This window comes from Cucurbita moschata, unplaced genomic scaffold, assembly GCF_002738365.1.
Source record: "Cucurbita moschata cultivar Rifu unplaced genomic scaffold, Cmos_1.0 Cmo_Scf00064, whole genome shotgun sequence".
In the NCBI taxonomy this organism is placed as follows: domain Eukaryota; kingdom Viridiplantae; phylum Streptophyta; class Magnoliopsida; order Cucurbitales; family Cucurbitaceae; genus Cucurbita; species Cucurbita moschata.
The window spans coordinates 676,400-693,907 of record NW_019268580.1 but is presented as its reverse complement, the minus strand read 5'-3'; the positions used below and the strand labels follow the sequence as shown (position 1 = coordinate 693,907).

At 35.1% G+C, this 17,508-nt stretch overlaps 3 protein-coding genes across 4 annotated transcripts in view; all 3 read right to left on the bottom strand.

Moving 5' to 3' along the window:
* The window catches only part of LOC111437540 (gamma aminobutyrate transaminase 1, mitochondrial-like), a 4,524-nt gene extending 616 nt beyond the window's left edge, over positions 1-3,908 (bottom strand). The window contains exons 1-18 of the mRNA XM_023075551.1: positions 3,830-3,908; positions 3,620-3,729; positions 3,458-3,542; positions 3,294-3,366; positions 2,603-2,700; positions 2,440-2,532; positions 2,234-2,307; positions 2,115-2,153; positions 1,948-2,036; positions 1,782-1,858; positions 1,632-1,706; positions 1,445-1,492; positions 1,256-1,339; positions 1,073-1,160; positions 924-1,002; positions 592-682; positions 432-510; positions 116-231 (exon numbers count right to left, since the gene is read on the bottom strand). Of these exons, the coding sequence (XP_022931319.1) occupies positions 116-231; positions 432-510; positions 592-682; positions 924-1,002; positions 1,073-1,160; positions 1,256-1,339; positions 1,445-1,492; positions 1,632-1,706; positions 1,782-1,858; positions 1,948-2,036; positions 2,115-2,153; positions 2,234-2,307; positions 2,440-2,532; positions 2,603-2,700; positions 3,294-3,366; positions 3,458-3,542; positions 3,620-3,729; positions 3,830-3,874 (1,443 nt within the window). The 5' untranslated portion in view covers positions 3,875-3,908. The remainder of the gene's footprint in view (positions 1-115; positions 232-431; positions 511-591; positions 683-923; positions 1,003-1,072; positions 1,161-1,255; positions 1,340-1,444; positions 1,493-1,631; positions 1,707-1,781; positions 1,859-1,947; positions 2,037-2,114; positions 2,154-2,233; positions 2,308-2,439; positions 2,533-2,602; positions 2,701-3,293; positions 3,367-3,457; positions 3,543-3,619; positions 3,730-3,829) is intronic.
* Positions 3,909-5,757: 1,849 nt separating this feature from the next.
* On the bottom strand, positions 5,758-10,047 carry LOC111437541 (gamma aminobutyrate transaminase 1, mitochondrial-like). Of its 2 annotated transcripts, XM_023075552.1 has the most exons (19): positions 9,909-10,047; positions 9,727-9,818; positions 9,560-9,644; positions 9,395-9,467; positions 9,212-9,309; positions 9,035-9,127; positions 8,769-8,842; positions 8,637-8,675; positions 8,474-8,562; positions 8,310-8,386; positions 8,142-8,216; positions 7,598-7,645; positions 7,412-7,495; positions 7,229-7,316; positions 7,055-7,133; positions 6,662-6,752; positions 6,501-6,579; positions 6,170-6,285; positions 5,787-6,083 (listed from the first exon to the last, which is right to left on the bottom strand). In XM_023075552.1, exons 1-19 carry the CDS (start codon positions 9,951-9,953, stop codon positions 6,012-6,014), a joined length of 1,497 nt encoding a protein of 498 aa, XP_022931320.1. In that variant the 5' UTR covers positions 9,954-10,047; the 3' UTR covers positions 5,787-6,011. The 2 variants fall into 2 exon arrangements, 1 of the variants encoding a protein (XP_022931320.1); XR_002709450.1 differs by lacking the exon at positions 6,501-6,579 and having other exon boundaries at positions 5,758-6,083.
* Positions 10,048-12,205: 2,158 nt separating this feature from the next.
* On the bottom strand, positions 12,206-16,091 carry LOC111437544 (gamma aminobutyrate transaminase 1, mitochondrial-like). The gene is made up of 18 exons (XM_023075554.1): positions 16,006-16,091; positions 15,839-15,923; positions 15,675-15,747; positions 15,491-15,588; positions 15,281-15,373; positions 15,023-15,096; positions 14,888-14,926; positions 14,723-14,811; positions 14,552-14,628; positions 14,402-14,476; positions 13,955-14,002; positions 13,773-13,856; positions 13,590-13,677; positions 13,416-13,494; positions 13,038-13,128; positions 12,878-12,956; positions 12,523-12,638; positions 12,206-12,448 (listed from the first exon to the last, which is right to left on the bottom strand). Exons 1-18 carry the CDS (start codon positions 16,053-16,055, stop codon positions 12,377-12,379), a joined length of 1,410 nt encoding a protein of 469 aa, XP_022931322.1. The 5' UTR covers positions 16,056-16,091; the 3' UTR covers positions 12,206-12,376.
* Between the last annotated feature and the right edge of the window lie 1,417 nt (positions 16,092-17,508).

The following is a 17,508-nucleotide window of genomic DNA, read 5'->3' as shown; positions in this document are numbered from 1 at the left end:
AAAAAAAAAAAAAAAAAAAAAAAAAAAAAAAAAAAAAAAAAACCCCATTGGATCAAATTCGATCAAAGATGTAGAATTGGAACTCAATCAAAATCTTAGTAGCTTTCAGGGATACCTCATCAACTTCTTGAGGAGAGATGATAAATGGTGGAGCCATTGTTATATTATTCCCTGCAGCACGTACTATCAAACCATTTTTCCGACATTCAGATCCAAAATATGCACCAACTCCTGTTTATATCAGGCACATAACAAGCTGTAAGCATAAGCATGTCCCTGGCAGATCAAGATCTACCTTATTACTGGATTTGTGATTTTGGGGTTAGGTTGATATAGAACAAGATATTCAAACTTGGCTCTGAGACCTAGCTGTTTTTAAGATATAAGCCATTAAGATGCATGACTAACAATGGTAATTACATAAATCATACCCCATTCTGGAGGGAATGGATCATTTGGTGATTTATTGTCTACAAAATCTGTGCCTGACACCAAGCCAGTCCCCCTTATCTGCAAAATCATAGTTACTGAAGAACTGAAGATGCCTTAGATTCACAAGTCAAACTTAATTACTTGAGTAACTCTCTTTACCTCTCCAATGATAGGGCTATCAGAGTAAGCTTTTATGCCATCTTGAAACCTCGGGGAGATTTGATTTACTTGCTCCACAATATTCCTTTCCCTACAATGAAATGAAATGAACTCACCAATTATATGGTATGTAAACATATGTATTGCATTCTCTATTCTATTTATAGTTCAAATCGTGATTGCATCCCCAATCAAGGACACTGATTGACAAAGTTACAGCTTTCTTGTACAAAACAATGATGGATGTTTGAAGTGTTTGTCCATTTTAAGGTTTCTTTGTCATACTGAATGACAAAAAGTAGTGATCCATAAGCACAGGTGTAGGAACGTACTTGTAGATCTTGAGTGTTTCAAGTGCAACAGCACATGCGGTTGGGTGTCCGGAATAAGTAAATCCATGAGCAAAGGAACCTGGAGGCAATATTATTGGACTTGAAGATTATAAACAGTCATGAACTAGTTTACTGTATAAGCATTATACCTAGCTTGTCGCTTTGAGAGTGAATGACATCAGAGATTTCAGGGCTCACAAGAACAGCTCCAATAGGCATATATGCCGAGGAAAGTGCCTACGGAGTGCAGTACACTAACAGGCTCAATTAAAACAATGGAAAGCCTAAACTAAGCAGGGTAGTTGTTAAAGATGGATCTATTCCAACTTCACCTTTGCAATAGATACAAGGTCTGGTTTAATATTGTACTTATCGCATCCAAACATCGCCCCTAGCCTTCCAAAGGCACAGATTACCTGTAGGAACAAAAAAGAAATTGAAGACATCTCCTGGTTTATATTAAAATCATTCTTGTAAACAAGGCAAAATGATGAAGACAGATATTGCAATTAACAAAGTACCTCATCTGCAATAAAAAGTATATCATACTTCTTGAGCACAGCTTGGATCTACAACATAAAGCAAAAAAAACATCATGGTGGCATCAAAAATATTGTTGTCCTCCAAGCTTTTTGTTTTAGTTCCCTTAATCCCTTCAGCACATTAAAACAGACTTAAATATAAAAGGAGAAAAATGGAAGAGCTTACCTTCTCAAAATAAGTTGTAGGTGGAAGGATCGCACCACCAGCCCCCATGACAGGTTCAGCGATGAATGCAGCAATCTGAAGTGGAAAATTAGACAAGGGTCAATTATGGTATCATGTCATATTCTAATTCAAAGGAGTATTCAAGTTTACCGTCTCTGGCCCCTCCTTAAGTATAAGGTCCTCCAAGTTTTTAGCTAATCTGGTTGAGAACTCTTCCTCCGTTTCACCTGACACAAGGATGTTCTTAAGTTAATGCCTGTAAAAAAAGAATCAACGAAATTGAACCAACTGTATATGGAAGCGCATAGATCAGAACCTGGAAGATGGTAACGCCAGTAATGTGGACAATCCGTGTGCAGGGCGAACGGAGCTGGAATGTCGAACTGCTGGTGCATACCTGTTAGGCTGTCGAAAAATATATATTCGAGTAACGATTTCTTTTAACAAGAGACACGAGGTACATTTTCTTTTCATTTAACTTACCCAGTAAGACTGGCTGCTATTAATGTTGAACCATGGTAGCTGTTGGATAGAAGAGTGTAAGGAAAAGACAATTCATAGAACAGAACAACAAAGGAAATGATATAGATATTTGAACTTACGCCAGTGAGCGAGCAATGAACTTTTTCTTTTTTGGTCTTCCAAGTGCATTGTTATAGTACCATACCAGCTTGACCTATTACATGTTTTTAAGCACAAAATGAATTTATTGGTTGCATTTGTTATAAACCTTGATGTTTTAGTCACTTTAGTTCGTCAGTTTTTTCTCTTTATTTGCTCTGCTTATTCTCCTGGGAGTAGAAAAAACCTGAGTATCATTGGCTTCTGAACCGCTGTTTGTATAAAAGACTTTCCCCATTTTTCTAGCTGTGAACATTTCAAGCAGTTCCTTTGCCAGCTCCTGCCATGTATGAAAAGTGAGTTCTTTTATCTAAAAGAAACCAAAATAAGTTTAAGGTTGAATAGCATACCAATGAAGGCATGTTAGTATGATTCCAAAAGGAGTGGTAAAACGGTAAGGTATTTAGTTGTTTTGTTGCAGCTGCTACAAGTCGTGGTTCATTTCCCCCTACAAATTCAAACATTGTCTTTTACTAATGTAACGACCCAGATCCACCGCTAGCAGATATTGTCTTCTTTGGGCTTTCCCTTTCGGGCTTCCCTTCAAGGCTGTAAAATGCGTCTGCTAGGGGAAGGTTTCCACACCCTTGTAAATGGTGGTTTGTTCTCCTCCCCAACCAATGTGGAACATCACAATCCACCCCCTTCAGGGCCCAGCGTCCTCGTTGGCACCCTTTCCTTCCTCCAATCAATGTGGGACCGCCCCCAAATCCACTCCCCTTTGGGGCTCAGCGTCCTTACTAGCACACCGCCTCGTGTCTACCCCCCCTTCGGGGAACAGCGAGAAGGCTGGCACATCGTCCGATGTCTGGCTCTGATACCATTTGTAACGACCCACATCCACCGCTAGCAGATATTGTCCTCTTGGGCTTTCCCTTTCGGGCTTCCCCTCAAGGCTTTAAAACGCGCTAGGGGAAGGTTTCCACACCCTTGTAAATGGTGGTTTGTTCTCCTCCCCAACTAATATGGGACATCACAACTAACTTAACTACACTTTAATATATGCAGAACAAAAGTTCGTGTTTGTGCAGATTGTGGTACCTAAGGATGTGCACCATAGACCAGCCAGAGCATCAAGGTACTTCCTTCCATTAGTGTCATACACATATGAACCCTGTATCACCATGGAATCCAAATTCAAAGTAGAATGAAAAAACAATATGTTCTGTGTTATTATCCATTTGTTTAACACACATGAAGGTTACCTCTGATCTTTCTATAACTAGTGGATTTTCATTTGTGCACTGCCATCTTGTAGTAAAAGGTGTAATGATATCATGTCCCTTAAACCTGTAATTGAAACATGTTTATGCTCAAACCATATAGAAGAGTGAGTGTAGAGAAGGAATAAACAGTTGAAGTTTAACCCAATGTTGTCTGATTCCTCTGTTTGCACCGACGCCTGTGTTCCATATAAGCAGGACAGGAAGGGAGTCGGGACGACATATTCCGAAGCTCGTCTTGAAGATGCAACCGACTATAACCAAGAAACAGATTCAATTCAAATGATAAGAACAAGGGACAATAAGAACATGAAGAAGAAGACGATGAATCGGGCGTTTGTTTGATTTTGTTACCCGAGACCGTAGAGCGGAACGAAGAAGGTGATTGATGATAGCCATTGTAGGACGTGTTCTCAAAGCTTCAAATGGCTGCATACACACACTCACAGAACATAAGAGCTGTGATATTTAACCACAAAGTTGGATCTGAATTAGCTTGCTGTTCATCCTTCCTTTTTCTCCAATTCTTTATAATATCTTGAACTCATTAAAAATGTTTGTATTTATTATTTATTGTTGCATTAATAAATTAATTGGCACTCACATGACTGACACATTATAAGATTTTTAATATTTAATTTTTAAATGTTTTAAATTTAAATAATTTGTTTAAATTTAATTTGACATCTTAAAATAAATTTATCCAATTACAACATTTTGTATTTTTTATTATATATTATATATTATTTAAATAAACTTATTTCCCAATTCCAAGATTGATCTTTGAACGTGAAGAATTTCAAAATATCGGCATCTCTTTTCTCCACCGTCCGATGTGTTCCTTTTGGCGCATTAAAAAACAAATTTAATTAATATATATTTTTAGTCACATGGAAAGCTTAGCCTAATAATATATAATTTCCATTTTAAGACACGTGTCCAATAAAGTTGTCACGTGATGAATTATTGTAGTGCTAATTAATTAATTAATTAATTATGATAGTAATTATTAGTTAATTAAAAATTAATTATTAGTAATTGATTGGGATTACTAGTTTATCGTTATCCAAAGTCATTTACTTAGAGATGTTATTGAGAACTCCCCAAGTTGTTTAAGATAATTAATTACATTTAACTATGTTATTTAAGGAGGACAATATTGGTATTATGGTAAAAAGTAAAGGGCAATATGGGTAGGTAAAGATTTTTTTCTTTTTAACTACTTTTGATACTCATATGTGCCACGTGCCACGTGTCACGTACTCTTCGATTATCGTGCTATCCATGGACTACATAAGATCACGAGCTTCACAGGACCTTAGGTGAAGTTTTTTCATCTTTAAACGAGTGTTTACTTTTTTTTCATTTGTGACTCTAGTTGGCTTAGACCCTCATTTGAGAGACTCGGGCTTGAAGTAAAAAATGACATAAAGGATATTGAAGACACAATTTACAATGACGACTAACTGATGATGAAAAATACATGACTGAGTTTATAAAAAAAAAATTAAATTTGAGAAATTAGAGTCTGATCCGGAGACCATATGTTCTTTTTCTTTAGCCCTAATTGGATTCTTCCGTTCTCGTGGTTTGTCCTTAGGATTCTAATGGTTCTTATTTGGGTGTTTTACTAGTCTGTTTTATCATCATCATCATCAAAGTCATCATTGTTGTTTGTCGGTTGGGGAGGAGAACGAAACACCATTTATAAGAGTGTGTAAACCTGCCCCGAAAGACAATGCTTTGAGGGAAGCTCGAAAGGGAAATCCTAAAGAACAATATCTCCTGGCAGCGTTGCAAATGTCATTATCATCATTAGCCTACGACTAGTTGGCTCTCGATGGGCTCTCACGCATCCAACCAATAGTTATCATAGTTCTCATCATATTGTTATAAACAGTGATTCTCACATCATCTAAGGAGAACATGGATGGATCGTCGCAAATGGGGGTTTCAGTGTTGGGCGATGTTGCAGCCGCAACCATCACCGGGCTTCGAGAGGTACGTTTCTTTCTTTCTTTCTTCCTTCCTTCCTTTCCTGTCATCTCAAACCCTAGCTTTCGTCTTACACCCATGCAGACTGCTAATGCTTTCAATCTCTATTGGTTTTGGTATATGTTTGATTCTTTTTGGACTTAGAATTAATAAACCAATTAATGGCTTTTAAATCGGGGGAATGTGAAGAAATAATTCTGAGATTTGGATGGATCAGAGGATGAGAAAGGAGGGTTTAAGATGACTTCAATTTCTCGAGGAAGGCGAGAGCACAAAGGAAAGCTAAAAACTCAAACAACTTTTATTGCAAGAAATATTTCCGAAAATGAGCAATTTTACTTTGAAATCCATATCAAGCTGATGTTCAGAAACAGCTTGATATCTTGGACACGATTTCAGGCATATCACTCATATCTTAGACAAAAGCTGATTAACTATTCATCACCATCAAGCATTTGGCCACCACGGAGAAGGATTTATTTGCTCCCTTAGAGTAGACAGGATCCGGTTCCTTCAGGCCGTTTGTTGAAACCATTTGCAGCTACCTCTGAGCCTTCAATTCCTTCACTCTCTCTTCTGTAGCCTTTAGTGCCTTTCCGTAAATACTGATTAACTGGAAACAAAAAAACATTGGATCAAATTCCAGCAAAAGATGTGGAATGGAAATTCAATCGTAATCTTATTAGCTTTCAGGGATACCTCATCAACTTCATGAGGAGTGATGATAAGTGGCGGAGCCATCGTTATAGTATCCCCTCCAGGACGGACTATCAAACCATTTTTTCGACATTCAGCCACAAAATATGAACCAATTCCTGTTTATATCAGACACATAACAAGCTGTAAGCATAAGCATGACCCTGACAGTTCAAGATCTACCCCATTCCTGGATTTGTGATTCTGGGATTAAGATAAGATACAATGTTTTTTTTCCGGCTAGGATTATTTGATCCAAATTAACAGATACTTTTTGTTTTCATGATAAGCCGTTAAGATGCATGACTAAGAATGGTAATTACATAAAACATACCCCATTCAGGAGGGAATGGATCATTTGGTGATTTATTGTCTACAAAATCTGTGCCTGATATCAAGCCAGTCCCCCTTATCTGCAAAATCACAGTTGCTAAAGGACTGAACGTGCCTCAGATTCACAAGTTAAAACTTAATTACTTGAGTAACTCTCTTTACCTCTCCAATGATAGGGCTATCAGAGAAAGCTTTTATGCCATCTTGAAACCTCTGGGAGATGCGATTTACTTGCTCCACAATATTCCTTTCCCTGCAAAGGGATGAAATGAACTTACCAATAATGTGGTAAGTACACATATGTATTGCATTCTATACATGTATTTCGATCATAACAATTACATATATTCTATTTATAGTTCAAATCGTGGTTGCATCCCCAAACAAGGACACCGTTTGAATCTAATAGAAAGTGGGTAATCCACCTTGACAAACTTGCAGATTTCTTGTTCCGAAAAATGATGGATGTTTGAAATGTTTGTCCACTTTTAAGGCTTCTTTGTTATTCTGAATGATAAAAAGTAGAAATCCAAAAGCACAGGTGTAGGAACGTACTTGTAAATCTTGAGTGTTTCAAGTGCAACAGCACATGCAGTTGGGTGTCCAGAATAAGTAAATCCATGAGAAAAGGAACCTATAAACAGTATTATTGAACACAAAGAATAGGTAAGTTTCTGGACTTGAAGATTACGGACAGTGATTAACTAGTTTATTGTATAAGCAATATACCAAGCTTGTTGCTTTGAGAGTGAATGACATCAGAGATTTCAGGGCTCAGGAGAACAGCTCCAATAGGCATATATGCCGAGGAAAGTGCCTAAAGAGTGCAGTACACTAACAGGCTCAATTAAAACAATGAAAAGCCTAAACTAAGCAAGATATTTGTTAAATTTGAATATGTTTGAGCTTCACCTTTGCAAGAGATACAAGGTCTGGTTTAATATCGTATTTATCGCATCCAAACATTGCCCCTACTCTTCCAAAGGCACAGATTACCTATAGAAATAAAAATTGAAGACATCTCCTGATATAAACATTAAAATCATTCTTGTAAACAAGGCGAAATGATGAAGACAGAAATTTCAATTAGCAAAGTACCTCATCAGCAACAAAAAGTATATCATACTTCTTTAGCACGGCTTGGATCTGCAAGGTAAATAAAATTGATCATAGTGGCATCAATGGGAGAAATCTAAGGCCTTGAACAGCAGCCAAGATTTGGAGAAGTTGGGGGCAAGACGTGTGAGAGTAAAGATGGACTGTCTGTGACGAACTGTTGGATGAGTTTGTTCCAGAAGCAACAAAGAAACCTGTTATTGAGTTATACCATAGGTTCCGTGATCCATCTGTATTATAGTCTTCTCATTTTTTGTTCATACTCGAGCATCCAAAAAAATTGTTGTCCTCCAAGCTTTTGGTTTTAATCCCCTTAATCTCTTCAGCACACTCATCATGGAAAATGTAAATTATGTAATCCTCTTATAGAACGAAAAATTAAAGCAAACTAAATATGAAAGGAGGAAAATAAAACAGAAAGAAGAGAACATAATTGGAAAAAGAAATAAAGAATAGACAACAAAACAAGGAAAGTCTTACTGTTGCCTACGCTTACTTTAAGCATTTCATGGTACAAACAGCTTACCTTCTCAAAATAAGTTGTAGGTGGGAGAATCACACCACCAGCCCCCATGACAGGTTCAGCGATGAACGCAGCAATCTGAAGTGGAAAATTAGACAAAATTAGACAAGGGAGAAAGATTCAATTATGGTATCATGTTATAGTCTAATTCGAAGGAGTATTCATGTTTACCGTCTCTGGCCCCTCCTTAAGTATAAGGTCCTCCAACCTTTTCGCTAATCTTGTTGAGAACTCTTCCTCTGTTTCACCTGACATAAGGATGCTCTTAAGTTAATGGCTGGAAAAAAAAGATCAAAGAATTTGAACCAACTGTATATGAAAGCATAGATCAGAACCTGGAAGATGGTAACGCCAGTAATGTGGACAATCAGTGTGCAGAACAAACGGAGCTGGAATGTCAAACCCTTGGTGCCCACCTGTGATACTGGAAAAATATATTCGACTACTTATTTCTTTTAACAAGAGGCATGAGGTATATTTTCTTTTCATTTAACTTACCCAGTAAGACTTGATGCTATTAATGTTGTACCATGAAAGCTGTTGGATAGAAGGGTGTAAGGAAAAGAAAATTAATTGAACAGAACAAAGGAAATGATGCAAATTAACATTAGCCAAGCGATTTGCGCTTACGCCTTTGACCGAGCTATGAACTTTTTCTTTTTTGGTCTTCCAAGTGCATTGTTATAGTACCATACCAGCTTGACCTATTACATGTTTTTTAGCACAAAAGGAATTAGTTGGTTGCATTTGTTGCAGAGCTATAAAAGGAAGGCTTTCACAGCTAATAAACCTTGATGTTTTAGTCACATTAGTTTAATAGTTTTTTCTTTCTTTATTTTCCCTGTTTACTCCTTTGGGAATCAGAATTAGATGCTTGAGTTTGGAGTAGAAAGAACCTGAGAATCATTGGCTTCTGAACCACTGTTAGTAAAAAAGACTTTTCCCATTTTTCTAGCGGTGAACATTTCAAGCAGTTCCTTTGCCAGATCCTGCCATATATATGAACAACAAAAGAGTGAAAGTAATGAAAAGTGAATTCTTTTTATCTCAAAGAAAGCAAAAGAAGTTTATACCAACGCAGGCCTAGTAGTACGATTCCAATAGGAGTGATAAAATGGCAAGGTATTTAGTTGTTTTACTGCAGCTGCCACAAGTCGTGGTTCATTTCCCCCTACAAATTCCAACATTGCCTTTACTAACTTAACTACACATTAATATATGCAGAATAAAAGTTCGTGTTCATGCAGATGTGGTACCTAAGGATGTGCACCATAGACCAGCAAGAGAATCAAGGTACTTCCTTCCATTAGTGTCATATACATATGAACCCTGTATCACCATGGAATCCAAACTCAAAGTAGAATGAAAAAAACAATATCTTCTGTCTTATTATCCATTCGTTTAACACACACGAACATTACCTCTGATCTTTCTATAACTAGTGGATTTTCATTTGTGCACTGCCATCCTGTAGTGAAAGGTGCAAGCATATCATGCCCCTTAAACCTGTAATTACACCCTGTTTATGTTAAAACCATGCAGAAGAGTGCAAAGAAGGAACAAATAGTTAAAGTTTAACCCAATGTACCCTGGATCCTCTGTTTGTGCTGAAGCCTGTGTACTGTATAAACTGGACATGATGATATGTTCATGTGAAGCTCTTCTAGAAGCAGCAAAGGACTATTACCAAGAAGCATAGGACAAATAATACGTAAGGGGCAGTAAGAAAATTAAGAAGAAAATGATGAATTGGGCGTTTGATTTTGATACCTGAGACCTGAGAGTGGAACGAAGAAGGTGATTGACAATGAACATTGTGGGATGAACTCCCTCAAGAATGTGTTCTTAGAGCTTCAAATGGATATGCACACACATAGGACTAGAGAGTTGAAATTTAACCACAAATTTGTATTCGAATCAATATGCTGTTCATCCCTCGCCTTTCTCCAATTCTTTATTATATTTTTGGGGCGACTAAAATAGAGATGAGTTCTTAACGATAGTAACTCATACTTATTAAGGCATATGCTTCACTTTTTTTTTCCTTCACTCCCTTGGACTAATCCATGGATTTATTCTTTTATTGTTGTATTAATTCTTAAATACTCGTTAATTTTACTTTAATATAAAATGTTTCAATTTAAAAACGTTAGAAAATAAAACTTTTCAAGAAAAATTCACTGGTGCTTTTTATTTTAAAGGAACAAACTTTTTTATGAAGTCACTTATGGTTGACTTTTTTAATTAAAAGAAAAACTTTTATCGAATCAATTTTTTTTTATTTGGTTTGTTATTTATTATTTTTTTAAATGAGAATGGAATAATTTTTTATTAAAGGTAAGGTTTCATTATAAAGAAAGAATTTGTATTAAAACAATTTGTACTTCATTATTATAACTATCTTTAATATTTAAAGAAACGAGTCAAAATCAAATCTTGTATTCCTAGATTCTCAAAATAAAGTTTTTTTTTTTGGTGCTTTAAAAAAATTTTATTCACTTGGGAAAGCTTATCCTAAAAATTTAATTCCTTTTATAGAAAATTTACTAAATAAAGTATATGAGTGTCTATTCAACTTAACAGCTGGGATCAACCCAACTATAACTTATAAGGGTTGAGTTAGGTTGGATTAGCTTTTCGGGTTGATTTGGGTTCATTTTTCTGAACCCGTACTGACTCGATTCGGTTTCAGATTCATAGGACAAAACTATCGGGTTGACCCGAGCCAAATAAAAATATATAAAATATACTGAAAAGTTATATTAATGATGAGTTTGTTAGAGTGATACTTTGTTCTAACTTAAAATATTAACACTCGAGTTTAAATGCCAATCAAATAAGTATCATATTTTGTTAGAGTGGTACTTTGTTCTAACTCAAAACACTCACACCCGAGTTTTAAATGCCAATCAAATAAGTGTTATATTTTAGTTGTTCTTGGTTTTATGAGAATGTCATATTTTACTTTGTTCTAACTCAAAACACTCACACCTGAGTTTGTTTAAATGCCAATCAAATAAGTGTCATATTTTAGTTGTCTCTCGTTTTATGACAATGTTGAACTATGTTAGTATGTTACAATTTTTGCTGGTTGTGGTTGTTCAAACTCAACGACGCATCTCATTTCATCATCTTGATTCTATATGACACGACCCACATACTTCTACAACACTTCGATTCGTGCACCTTAGCTTCACAACCATCATCCACTCTTATTCGTGTGTTACATGATGCACCATCCTCATCGATCCGCATCATGATACTTCTCTATCTCACTCTCTCGATCCTTAACATGGTTCGACAAGTGTCACATGTCTTCACTACTGTGAGATCCCACATTGGTTGGGGAGGAGAACGAAACAACCTTTATAAAGTCCCGAGCAAACGCATTTTAAGAATAATTCTTTTTTATTATTATTATAATTCTAATATTGTAAACAAATATATATCCAAAATAAATAATAAAAAAATAAGTCTTTTCAGCCCCAAAATCATACTTTTACTAATTTATTTAAAAATAAATAAATATATGCCCTTAGACGGAGATTTTATTTTATTATATTTTTCTCTTTAATTTATTAAAAGTGACATTTTTATTTTCCTTTACTTTATCAAACGTGATAAGGACGGATAACTTCTTATTATCTTTATTATTATTATTATTATTTCGTTAATTATTAAAAAAAAAAAAAAAAAAAAAAAAAACCTCGTATTTTTTTAGATAATTAAAAAAAGAAATAAAAAATTGAAACCGTACGGATTTGAACCAAAACTAAACTATTTGAATCGAAATTGAGAAGTGTTGAAGGAAGGAAGGGGAAAAGGGATGGATTGCAGGAAATGGGGGTTTCAGTGTTGGGCGATGTTGCAGCGGCCGCCATCGCCGGGCTTCGAGAGGTACCTTTCTTTCTTCCTTCCTTCTTTTCCTGTCATCTCGGAACCTAGATTTCGTCTTATAGCCATACAGACTACTAATGCTTTCAATCTCTATTTGTTTTGGTGTATGTTTGATTCTTGTTAGACCTAGAATTATAAATCCGATTTATGGCTTTTGAATTGGGGGAATGTGAAGAAATCATTTTGAGATTTGAATGGATCAAAATATCAAGCTGCTTTTATTCAACATCCATGGCTTTTTATAGCTCACAAACATACCCTTTTTATTTAGACAAAAGCTGATTAACGAAGCATTTGGCCATCACGTAGTAGATAGGAGACAGGATCCGGTTCCTTCAGGTCTACCTTTGAGCCTTCAATTCCTTCACTCTCTCTTCTGTAGCCTTTAGTGCCTTTCCATAAATGCTGATTATCTGGAAACAAAAAACGTTGGATCAAAGATATAGAATTGGAACCCAATCAAAAGCTTATTTGCTTTAAGGGATACCTCATCAACTTCTTGAGGAGAGATGATAAAAGGTGGAGCCATCGTTATAGTATTCTCTCCAGCACGTAATATCAAACCATTTTTCCGACATTCAGCTCCAAAATATGCACCAACTCCTGTTTATATCAGGCACATAACAAGCTGTAAGCATAAGCATGACCCTGGCAGATCAAGATCTACCTCATTACTGGATTTGTAATTTTGGGGTTGGGTTGATCCAAAATTATCAAGATTAACAAACTACGAAGGTACTTTTTGTTTTCAAGAAATTCAAACTTGTTTCTGAGGCCAAGCTGTTTTCAAGATATAAGCCATTAAGATGCATCACTAACAATTTTAATTACATAAAACATACCCCATTCTGGAGGGAACGGATCATTTGGTGATTTATTGTCTACAAAATCTGTGCCTGACACCAAGCCAGTCCCTCTTATCTGCAAAATCATAGTTGCTGAAGAACTGAAGATGCCTCAGATTCATAAGTAAATCTTAATTACTCGAGCAACTCTCTTTACCTCTCCAATGATAGGGCTATTAGAGAAAGCTTTTATGCCATCTTGAAACCTCGAGGAGATGCGATTTACTTGCTCCACAATATTCCTTTCCCTACAAATGAATGAAATGAACTTACCAATAATGTGGTAAGTACACATATGTATTGCATTCTCTATGACAATTACGAATATTCTCTTTAAACTTCAAATCTTGATTGCATCCCCAAACAAGGACACTGATTGAATCAAATCGAGAGTAGGTCATCCACCTTGACAAAGTTGCAGTTTTCTTGTACCGAAAAATGATGGATATTTGAAATGTTTGTCCACTTATAAGGTTTCTTTTTCATCCTGAATGTCAAAAAGTAGTAATCCAGAAGCATAGGTATAGGAACGTACTTGTAGATCTTAAGTGTTTCAAGTGCAACAGCACACGCGGTTGGGTGTCCGGAATAAGTAAATCCATGAGAAAAGGAACCTGGAGGCAATATTATTTAACAAAAGGAATAGGTAAGGTATTGGACTTGAAGATTATTAACATTGATTAATTAGTTTATTATGTAAGCATTATACCTAGCTTGTCGCTTTGAGAGTGAATGACATCAGAGATTTCAGGGCTCACAAGAACAGCTCCAATAGGCATATATGCCGAGGAAAGTGCCTACAGAGTGCAGTACACTAACAAGCTCAATTAAAACAATGAAAAGCCTAAACTAAGCAAGTTATTTATTAAATTTGAATGTGTTCGAACTTCACCTTTGCAAGAGATACAAGGTCTGGTTTAATATTGTATTTATCGCATCCAAACATTGCCCCTAGTCTTCCAAAGGCACAGATTACCTTAGAAATAAAAATTGAAGACAACTCCTGATTAGATTAAAATCATTCTTGTAAGTAAGGCGAAATGATGCAGATAGAAATTGCAATTAGCCAAGTACCTCATCTGCAATAAAAAGTATATCATACTTCTTGAGCACAGCTTGGATCTGCGACATAAATAAAAACAGTTGGATGAGTTTGTTCCAGAAACAACAAAGAAACCTGTTATTGAGTTCTACAATGAAATTGGGTTCCGTGATGTATCTGTATATTCTTTTTAAAATCATTTTTCGCTCATAGTCATGAACATCCAAAAATATTGTTGTCCTCCAAGCTTTTGGTTTCAATTCCCTTAATCTCTTCAGCATGCAGAGGACCGAAGATGTAAATTATGTAATTGTCTTATATGGAGTGAAAATTACAACAAACTAAATATAAAAGGAGAAAGATGAAAAAGAAATAAGAGAACATGATTAGAAAAAGAAATAAAGGATAAACTGCCAAACAAGGAAAGTCTTACTGCTGCGTACTCTCCCGGTAATCATTTCATGATACAAAGAACTTACCTTCTCAAAATAAGTTGTAGGTGGAAGAATCGCACCACCAGCCCCCATGACAGGTTCAGCGATGAACGCTGCAATCTGAAGTGGAAAATTATACAAGGGTCAATTATGGTATCATGTCATATTCTAATTCAAAGGTGTATTCAAGTTTACCGTCTCTGGCCCCTCCTTAAGTATAAGTTCCTCCAAGTTTTTGGCTAATCTGGTTGAGAACTCTTCCTCTGTTTCACCTGACATAAGGATGTTCTTAAGTTAAACTAACGGCATATGAAAGCATAGATCAATGAAATTAAACTAACTGCCTTTGGAAGCATAGATCAAAACCTGGAAAATGGTAACGCCAGTAGTGTGGACAATCAGTGTGCAGGACGAATGGAGCTGGAATGTCAAACTTCTGGTGCAGATCTGTTAGGCTGTGGAAAAATATATTCGAGTAACTATTTCTTTTAACAGGAGACACGAGGTATATTTTTATTTCATTTAACTTACCCAGTAAGACTGGCTGCTACTAATGTTGAACCATGGTAACTGTTGGATAGAAGGGTGTAAGGAAAAAAAAATGTTTTGAACAGAACAACAAAGGATATGATACAGATTGACAGTTGCCAAGCGATTTGAACTTACGCATGTGAGCGAGCAATGAACTTTTTCTTTTTTGGTCTTCCAAGTGCATTGTTATAATACCAAACCAGCTTGACCTATTACATGTTTTTTAGCACAAGATGAATTAATTGGTTGCATTTGTTGCCGAGCTTAAAGGCTTTCACATCTAATTAACCTTGATGTTTTAGTCACTTTAGTTTATCAGTTTTTTCTCTTTATTTCCTCTGCTTATTCCATTGGGAATCAAAATTAGATGCTTCAGTTTGGAGTAGAAAAAACCTGAGTATCATTGGCTTCTGAACCACTGTTAGTAAAAAAGACTTTCCCCATTTTTCTAGCTGTGAACATTTCAAGCAGTTCCTTTGCCAGATCCTGCCATATATGAACCGCAAGAGAGTAAAAGTAATGAAAAGCGAATTTTTATTTTATTTTATATATATATATATATATCTATAAGAAAGCAAAAGAAGTTTAGGTTAAATAACATACCAATGCAGGCTTGGTAGTACGATTCCAATAGGAGTGGTAAAATGGCAAGGTATTTAGTTGTTTTGTTGCAGCTGCCACAAGTCGTGGTTCATTTCCCCCTACAAATTCCAACATTGCCTTTACTAACTTAACTACACTTTAATATATGCAGAACAAAAGTTCGTGTTCATGCAGATTGTGGTACCTAAGGATGTGCACCATAGACCAGCAAGAGAATCAAGGTACTTCCTTCCATTAGTGTCATATACGTATGAACCCTGTGTCACCATGGAATCCAAATACAAAGTAGAATGAAAAAACAATATCTTCTGTTTTATTATCCATTCGTTTAATACACATGAAGGATACCTCTGATCTTTCTATAACTAGTGGATTTTCATTTGTGCACTGCCATCCTGTAGTGAAAGGTGCAAGCATATCATGCCCCTTAAACCTGTGACTAAACCATGTTTATGCTCAAACCATGCAGAAGAGTGCAAAGAAGGAATAAATAGTTAAAGTTTAACTCAATGTACCCTGAATCCTTTGTTTGTGCTGAAGCCTGTGTACTGTATAAGTTGGACATGATGATATGTTCCTGTGAAGCTCTTCTAGAAGCAGCAAAGGACTATTACCAAGAAGCAGTTTCATATCAAATGACAAACAATGCGTAAGGGGCAGTAAGAAAATTAAGAAGAAAATGATGCATTTGGCGTTTGATTTTGATACCGGAGAGTGGAACGAAGAAGGTTATTGACAATGAATATTGTGGGATGAACTCCCTCAAGAATGTGTTCTTATAGCTTCAAATGGATGCACACACATAGAACTAGAGAGTTGAAATTTAACCACAAATTTGCAACCGAATCAATATGCTGTTCATCCCTCGCCTTTCTCCAACTCAAAATGGAATCTATTCCAAACATATATGCCATGCTTCTTTACTTCCACAGGGTACAAATATCTAAACTTTCCATTTTTAGATATTTTTTCAGACCTATTGTTGATACTAAGTATAAGTAGCAGCCAAAAATTTATATCCATTTTTCGTGATATTATGCATGGATAAGCTATATCATGGCGAATTCTCCAGAAAAAATTGTGTATAAGTGAGATTTCGAGTAAGTGTACACATAATTCTCTTCTGTCCGAAGAAATGATTCATCGAAATAATGAGTCACCGCCTTTCTCCCACGATTGAATGTATATGCTATTTATTAAAAAAATTAAAGGTTTGAAATTGGAACACAAAACTCAAAAATTCTAACTAATCCCCTTTTATTCTTTTTTTTTTCTCACCACTCCCTGTGAACTTATCTTTATTATTTACTTAATACATGTTTATATTTATTAATTAAAAAGTTCTTAGACTAATCCATGTATTTATAATTTATTGCTGCATTAATTCTTAATTATTCATTAGAAAATAAAACTTTTTTAAGAAAAATTTATTAGTAGTACTTTTTAATGAAATCACTCATGAATTCTTTTTTAATTATTATTTTTCTTATCAAATCAACTTTTTTTATTTGATTTGTCATTTTTTTAAAAATGGGAATGGAATAATTTTTATTAAATGTAAAGGTTTCTTTATAAAGAAAGAATTTGTATTAAAAACCATTTGTATTTTATTATTATTATATTTAAAGAAACATGTCAAAATCAAATATTAAATTAAAGTTAAAGTTTATTATTAAAACATTAAAAGTTTATCCATTAATATATTAAAATCTAATTTGGTTATAAGTTCCAATGTGTACATTTAATTTCTTAAATTTTTTGTAAATATATGTTTCTTTGTTGCATTATTATTATTCCTCAGCAATAATTTGATTGTGCTATCGTGAGAATGAAGGTTTAAGCCTTCATATCCGTACTAAATATAATTAAATAACTCAATATTTCATTAAATTAATAAATTGTAAAATTAATATTTCTAAACATTTACTAATTAAAAAGTCGAACATTTAATCCAAAATATAAAAAAAAAAAAGAAAAAAAAAGAGAGGAATCAAACTTTTTTTTTTTTTTTTTTTTTT

Bases quoted from the DNA above. Each gene is read 5' to 3' on its own strand.
- LOC111437541 (XM_023075552.1), bottom strand. From the start codon at position 9,953: ATGTTCATTGTCAATCACCTTCTTCGTTCCACTCTCAGGTCTCAG. The intron at 8,676-8,768 runs GTAAGCGCAAAT...TCTATCCAACAG, and splicing joins TTCATAGCTCGGTCAAAGGC to CTTTCATGGTACAACATTAA. The intron at 7,317-7,411 runs GTGAAGCTCAAA...TGCACTCTTTAG, and splicing joins ACCTTGTATCTCTTGCAAAG to GCACTTTCCTCGGCATATAT.
- LOC111437544 (XM_023075554.1), bottom strand. From the start codon at position 16,055: ATGTCCAACTTATACAGTACACAGGCTTCAGCACAAACAAAGGATTCA. The intron at 15,924-16,005 runs GTACATTGAGTT...GTTTAGTCACAG, and splicing joins GCACAAACAAAGGATTCAGG to GTTTAAGGGGCATGATATGC. The intron at 12,639-12,877 runs GTATGTTTTATG...TGATATAAACAG, and splicing joins TCCGTTCCCTCCAGAATGGG to GAGTTGGTGCATATTTTGGA.